Source organism: Vidua chalybeata, chromosome 4, assembly GCF_026979565.1.
Source record: "Vidua chalybeata isolate OUT-0048 chromosome 4, bVidCha1 merged haplotype, whole genome shotgun sequence".
NCBI lineage: Eukaryota > Metazoa > Chordata > Aves > Passeriformes > Viduidae > Vidua > Vidua chalybeata.
Genome location: NC_071533.1, coordinates 29,154,279 through 29,162,069, shown reverse-complemented (window position 1 = coordinate 29,162,069; position 7,791 = coordinate 29,154,279). Strand labels below are relative to the sequence as shown.

At 40.7% G+C, this 7,791-nt stretch overlaps 1 protein-coding gene across 5 annotated transcripts in view; it reads right to left on the bottom strand.

Annotated features, from left to right (window-relative positions):
- Window positions 1-275: 275 nt before the first annotated feature.
- FHIP1A (FHF complex subunit HOOK interacting protein 1A) overlaps window positions 276-7,791 on the bottom strand; it is an 82,013-nt gene continuing 74,497 nt past the window's right edge. For all 5 annotated transcript variants that reach the window (XM_053941169.1, XM_053941171.1, XM_053941170.1 and 2 more), the window contains 3 exons: window positions 6,009-6,187; window positions 5,582-5,720; window positions 276-1,553 (listed from right to left, as the gene is read on the bottom strand). In XM_053941169.1, coding sequence (XP_053797144.1) covers window positions 1,336-1,553; window positions 5,582-5,720; window positions 6,009-6,187 — 536 coding nt within the window. In that variant the 3' untranslated portion in view covers window positions 276-1,335. The remainder of the gene's footprint in view (window positions 1,554-5,581; window positions 5,721-6,008; window positions 6,188-7,791) is intronic.

Genomic DNA, 7,791 nt, shown 5'->3' with positions numbered 1-7,791 from the left:
ATGCAGCTAAGATAAGACAAAATGCAGTGGTGACGCACCAATTCATCACGTTTGGGTTCATCTAATGAAGCCCATTACTCTCAGAAGAGAATTTTCTCACGCAGTTAGTCACCAGCAGACAGCTTTCCTCATTAATCCTTCCTTTTCTGCAGATGGTGAATAGCCTGGTCCTCCCCTCACCATCTCAGAAATGCAATAAAAAAAAAGTCAACACCTAATTAAAAGTAAACAAACAGTATTTAACTTTCCTTTCATTAACAATAAAACAGTACACCTTTCATGAGCAAGCAAACCTTTTTCATTTAATAAAAAAAAAGACAAAAAAAGACAAAAACAGCCTGCTGTCCATTTAACACTACAGAAAGATACTGAGTATCTTTCTTTTGCTTATTAAAACAAGCATACAAATAAACTAGACACTAATAACAGCTTGCATAGAAACATTTTGTTTTGTACTTTGTGCAAATCACTAAATAAGGCATGCTCGCGGGCTTAGGTAGCAATGCAAGAGTTATCAAGGAATGCCAAGGAACCACAAGGAAAATTCCAGGCAGTCTGCAATCCACATCCACTTACACATTTCACTGGACTTCAAAGCCCAGCAGCTGGTAGCTGCAGATCTGTCTGCAGACATAAGGCAATATGGTATGTGTAGGGCCCAGCACCTGCTTTCAGCTACTCATGGGTTTACTACACATAAGATCACTTAAATTCAGAAAACCTGAGCCAGTAGTTAAAATGGGGGTTTTGGATGTGGATTGAGAACCCAGCTTCAGGCTCCAGGATGAAGCAAGGGAAGAGGCAAAGAGGACAATGACATCAAGAAACACAGCCCTTCACATAACCCCTTCAGGGTTTTGTGCAGATTTTGCATGTCTTTTTATACTGTGAACTTTTCCCAGGGGGCAACATTTTTTCAAGCAAACTTGTCTCCTAACAAGTTATCCAGAAGAGTATTTCTGGAACAGAAAAAGCTAACGTGTTTGTGTCTCTTAGCCAGCCAAAAAGTGTCTATTGCAGAAATTCAACAGGAATTAGTGACGCTGAAGAAGGGTGGCTGTGTAACAAGGAAGGGATGAAGAAGGAAGCTGCAGTAAGAGCAGTATCAGAAATCTCAAATAAGTTATATAGCACAGAGGAAAATTATAAGGCCTAACTGGAATAATATTTTGCCTCCTTCTTCCCCCTCCAAATCAAGTATTTTCAGGAAATATTGAAGTACAACCTTCTTTTGAAAGCAGCTTTGCATTAAAAATCTGTTTAAACTCCAAAAGCTTTTTCAAAACACATTTTAAAAAGTCACTAATAATAATCTTCAAAATCCCCCAGTACTTTTTAACATAAAATGGAATGTTCCTGGGCTAGAGCTGCCAGCTCCTTCAGGAACTCTGGGAAAAGGGCAGCTGCAAGTACGGCGTTCCTCACGTGTGCAGGAAGGCTGGGATGCGCTAGGCCTTTCTTTCCTTTCTGTCCCAGGAAAGGCTGCAGTACAGCTGGGTAAGCTTCAGGAAGATTCCTTCCGTTCCCTGTATTGCTGCTGTGATGGACATTACCTAAAGACAGGAGGAGAGGGAGAGGAAAAGAAAAAAGACTCTGTATATTAAGCACACAGGATATTTGTACAGTGTCCAAATCCAGTTTATAAGGATTGTGCTCAGAGCTGTAATTTGCAGTACTCAGATCATGCACGGAAATACTCCACTAATCCAGCATTTTGAAGTTCTACGTGGCCTGGTTCTGTTGCATTTTTTATTACCTATCTTTCCCCAGGTTATATATCATTCAGTTACAGCTCTGATGAGAGAAATATGTGGGCAGAAGAGGAGTCAAGGGAAAGAGTAATATGGATTTACCTTCTGAAACAGCAGATAATATCTACCCATCTAGAGCCAGCACAGTTGTCTCCATTTCAAGAATACTATGCTCTATCCCTCCCCCAGATCAAACTGTTCTTTTGTTTTTACTTCTCTTTCTCTATCTTCTCCCTGTGAATCACCATGTCAATGGGTTCGAGGCTGAGCTATCACATCACCACATGAGTTTGAAGCAAGTTAGAAACTAAGGGAAAAATAAAAAAATTAAAATTTGATTATTCTGCAGCTACAGGCCCCACTAACTACACTTGTTCCCTGTAAAGCAACTAACCATTAAAAAGAGAGCAAGTGAAAGCCACTGTGTTTTCTGCTATATGATCTCTGCTGCCAGAGTTCAGAGGATCAGAGCTCAAGCATCAGAATGCATGGAATTACAGTGACAGAAGCACTTAAATTTCAATCAATTGCGCCTTGTTTCAACCTGAAGCAGAACTGCTCTTTAATTAGAGGATAATTAATTCAGTGAAACTAAAAAGGTGACAAAATCTAATGCTGATGGAAATAAATACTCTACGAAGAAAAATTAACCTGTAGAACTCACTGCTACAAGATAGAACTCATTGCTACAAGGTATCATTGAGGCCAGCAGTGGAGACAGACAAAATCCTGTCTAACTTACAACTGGGATGTTCTCCTGAGACGTATAAGTAAATCATTAAAAAGAAATAAAAGGGCTGTTATGTTAATTCACATACTGCAGACAAGCCCAAAACTGCATTGCTGCCTTCAGAAGGGGTTTCCCTCACATTGCACACAGTTTAGGTTAAAGTAACAGTCTCAAGTGACGCCAGCCTTGCTCTGACACCTCTCCAAGCAGTGAACACGGGGAGCTGTAGATGAAGGCCGCTCAATGCTGCACAGCAATCCCTCTGTTCAACAGCTCTGCACTTTTGTTCCTTGCCTGTACCTCACCCAAGGCACTGTGGAATTACTCTACTCTTCCAAACACTTGAAAAAAAATTTCATCTCAATCATTTAACAGACTCGTACTTTTCTTGAGTTTAAAACACCTTTCCAACTCCAGACTTATCAATCATTCATGTTGTTATTCTACAAATTTCTACCTACTAGAGATAGAGTACAGGAATTTCTATTCTGTGGGAAAATCTGACTGTGGGAGGAAAAACAACTTAAATTATAGATTACAATGAAAAAAAAAAGTTTTAAGCTTCCCCTGAAGATTTTTTCTCAATGTTTCCTAATGTCAAAACATTTCATAATTAATACTTTAAGTTTTTTAAAATAGTTTAGGCAATATAACCAGAATGCTAGCACACTGTCAAAGCTTTGCTTTTCTTTATACTCTTCCTTTTAAAAAGAATTAAACTGATACAACTCTAAAAATATTTTTTGTTTAGATTCAACTGCTTGTTTGGAAAAAAACCCCAAAATCCAGAAAAGCCCAGAAAGCTGATCTAGGAACTAGAGATTTGGGGTTTTTTTTTTCTTTGATCAGGATTGTTCACTTCTCTCTAGGGTCAGGATACAATCTGAGTCACACAATTGAAAATTGAGCAAATGAATACTCTGAAGACTGTTACCAACACACTGAAAGAGGGGCAGCTTGCACATGGAACTACATTGTGACAGTTCTAGACGTGTAACCAGAGCCCAAGCTACTGTGGAAGAATCACACACTACTGCAAGCAAAAAAGAACAAATTGTACAATTTCTGTTCGAAAACCTTCAGAGACCAATCCTTTAAAGAGAGAGAAAATTCTCTATGATGTTTTGGTTTTACATTTGTCTTCCTCACCAACTCTGGCTTCAGGTTTTCATATGTGAATTCTGTAGGAGGCTGGCTATGCTCAGACCTGCATAGAACACTGGGGTTTATTCAGCACTTCCTTTCAGGGGAAAAATCCCTCAGAGAACAACCGATATGTCTGACAGTCAGAGATGGTGCTCAAGCCAATGCAAAGAAGTCCACGGGGAGTTCCCAATTTGTTGTTTGGTTTGTTTTGGGTTTTTTTTTTTTTTTTCATTTACCATTACTGCAGCAGTTCCTACCTTGCACTTTTTAATCAATATAATGAACTACTGGTTGATGGGCTACTGAACCAACTCTCCCCCAGCATTAGAGTCTGATGACTTGCATCACTAGTCCTGTAGGGAACCAAATCTGCAGTTATCCAGACATTTACTTACTCTCCACTTATTTGTCAAGAGAAGCCGTCTATACGGAAGAAAGCATACTAACAGGGTGACTAAGCAGCCTTGTTTCAAATTCCTAAATAATGACCAGCATGAGTCAACCTGGCAAATTCTGAAGCCCACAGAAGAAAACTGACGTAAAACAGGAAGTATAAATAAATGTCATTGGGAATGCATTATGTGAAAGTTCTTATTGCCATCACCTGAGGAAAAAAAAGAACTCTGAATATTGCCTCCTAATCTCATCTCCCACATGCTAGCTACAATGCCATGTAATTTTTAGGCTTTCTATTCTATGGCACCAAAATGCAGAGCCTAAAATGCTACTGACATGTGCAGTACACAGCTTTTTTACAGCAGGCACCTTCCACAGACCAACTCTTTGGGAAGCAGCATTAGCAAGATCATAATTTTACAAACTAGATGTACTGCAAACCTTAGAAACACATATTATGCTGACTACAAATTATGTAGATTATTCTTCAGAGTCTTGAAAAATGAAAACACAATTAAAATGGCACATAAAGAGTCCTGATTTCCACACCTCTGGAAATCCAAGAAAAGCATCAACATCATCACAGAAGTGTGGGCAGAGTGGGTGATTATTGACTCCCAAAGATGAGTAAGCACACACCTGTAAATCCAGCCTCTCTTGAACCCTCTTGCAGAGCCAGCTCTTCATGACTCACCAAATTTGACACATTCCCATCCTGTGGCAAGTTGGCTTTTAAGAGAAGCCTGCATCCAACATTACCCACTCAGCAGCAAGCTGAGAACAAGCATGTCCTCAGAGCAGGGCTTCAGCTCTACCCATTACCTGCCTGTGTCTGGAAGGTTCTTATTTGGCAGCTAGCCCCGTATTTTTACTAGCTTGCCCCACAGTGGTAAAAATAAGTACAGGTAACTGTAAAGACAATTTATGCACTGTGCTTGAGAGGCAGCAGATGTTGCAGAGTCCCCTGCAAAGCTGGCTTGGTGGGGTGATACCTGTCTAACTCCCCACTGCTCTTAGACACACACCTTTTGGGTTTTTCTCTGTTTGTTTTGCTTTGTTTATCATACAAGAAAGATACTAGCCAGAAAACTTTCAGTGTCTTATCTCCTTCAGTGGTAGTCCAAACCATAACACCAAGCTTTATTCAATTGTTGCAGAAACCAGTTCATCCTGGACTTCTGTCCTCTCTAACATTTATCAAAAAAGAACCAATGACCTAGCTGAAGGTCAGGCTAAAAATAAAATGAAATCATGCACATATGCCACCTCACCTCATGCTTTGAAAGTGAGTTTGTTTACTGACAGTAAGCCAAGAACTGATTTTGTTACTTCTTTAAACAGACATTTTATATACCAATTAAAAACTTGTAAACAGCAAAGAATATCAAAATAGACGCAAACACTGTGGTCTACTGAGCATCATCACTTTAAAGTAAGAAGGATACAGCTGGCTAATGACATTCACAGCACACCACACCTTTTAATCATCTGGTGAAAAGGACAGGGGTAACTGGTAAGTCATTCCACCAGCCCTCCTCTGAGCGTGCTTATCATTTACCTTTGGTGAGCAATTCTTCCGCAGCATCAGACATGTCCACACGAAAAAGCAAGTACTGTTGGGCCTCCAGGAGAAGACCTGGGAAGTCTTTTTCAATGGAAGCAAAATGTTCAATCTTATTTTTCACAGATGCCAGCACCTGCCAAAACAACAGTAACAATTACTTCTTTCTCCTTTGCTCCCAGTGCAGCCACAGACTGCATATTCAGGCTTTCTCTACCTGCATTAAAATAGAGCTCTGACAAAAGCTATGGTCATATAGAGTTTCCAGTTCTTTGCACAAATGTAATTAAAACATGGAAATGAAATAAGAAGCTCACAGACAGGTAGGAAAACTACATGTGAAACTGAAAGGAGCTAATGTAAGGTTTAAGGAGACACTAAAGACACTGCTCCAGTAGGCATGGCTAACACCTGTGGTAAATACCTGATAGAGTGAGCGCACGCTAGGCTGAAACACCATGTTGGTGTTGAGCAGAAAGGAGCGAAGAAGCGGCTGTGGATAACTTGCCAGTTGAGTAATAATCCCAATAAGCAGCAAATTTACGTGCAAGGAATTCTCCAGCATGTTCTCCAGCTTTGACAACACTACACTGATGAATGGTCCTGCAAGAAAATAAGAAGAAACCAATGCTTTTGTTTTCACAGAAGAAAAACACTAAGATCCAGGAAAAAGCCATTTAAAAGGAATTTTGACCATCATAACCAACCAAATTAGCCCTCCCACACACTAATTAAAGACAGCAGGGAGAAAATCCAAACTGTGGCTGAACAGGAAAAGCAGACTTAACAGAGATGTTGAAAGCTTTTGTAGTTAGCAGCACATTTACTACCTAGCCAATCAGTTTACATTAATGCCATATTTAACATGCATGACTATTCCACTTGCATGTGCCAATAAGGATTCAGTCTAGGACATTACAGTCTACCACTCTATTCCGCTTTAATAAATTGGAAGGGTACTACTAGTTTTAATGCAAATAGAATCTGTTCTTTTGACTCTTCCTGTGCCTTATTTCTATGTAAGGACTGGGCAAAGTGAATTATTGCTAGCTTTATTGTTCTATCAAAAAACTGGTGTTCTAAAGAAAATATGAAAATGCTATTCTAAACACAAAAATCAAGCTGTGATAGTTCCATCACAAGAAAAGGCATCTTCAGTATACCAAACAGTCACACAAAGCAGGGAAGACATTAAAATAGATTTATAAGCATAATTGCTGGTAGACATAGGCGTTATCATATAAATGTCACTAATAAATAATAGCTTTAGTTTGTGTATTCATGCTGAAGGACAGCCACTGAAATACAGGAACACTCACCATTAAGTTCATAAACCCTTAGTGCTCAAGCTTAAGAATCCTTTGCAAGGCTGAGAATGACTTCACCCAAACACTACACTGTTAGACCACGCAGCTGGGGAGATGCTTGAGGCAGTCAGTACAAAGGACCTACTCACAAGGAAAGTCTTAGAAATGTCCCTTGTCCCACCCACAGTCCCACCACACTATACCAGTTGCATAAGAGCTAGGAAAACCATGCAGAAGAATCCCTGGATGATTAGCACTGTTATCTTTGAATATCCCATCCTCAAACCTGGCAAAAGATACATGCTATGGACATTTCTAGGGTCAAGCAGGTGGCCATAATCCAGCACCATTCCAGCTCCCCTCAGCTTGCACACGGCTGCCATTCGAGCTGGCTGGGCTCAGGGCAGCCCAGTTCAATGTGCCTGCTGGAAACTGTGGCAGAGGCTAAGGCACTTCTGGCCCAGAGCAACAGGAAGGATCAAATGAGGAGTGCCCCTGTTGCCATTCCACTTAACAGAGCTCCACTAAAGCCTGGAATCTGTCAAGCTTTACAGCAACTGTGAGGACAAAGCAAGCACTCCTTCCAGACTCATCTCTCAGGGCTAAGGCTGGCACAGCTCCGCCCGCAAGAGGAAAGGTGGGAGGGCCAGCGTTGACAAGGCTTTATGTGGCTGCTGCCTTTCAACCACCACGACAGCCATCAGAGCCCAGGTACCTGTGGAGCAGCCCCAAACACTTTTGCTGAGATACAGTTTCTTCTGTCCCAACATAACCTATCCTGTTCATGGTGACATTTTCACAGAGCTCCTGAGGAGAGTCTACTGTATCAAAAGAGAAGGCAGAAGGAGCTGAGATGTGTCACTGTTTCTCTTCTCTAGGTAACACTTCAAAGCTGAGTAG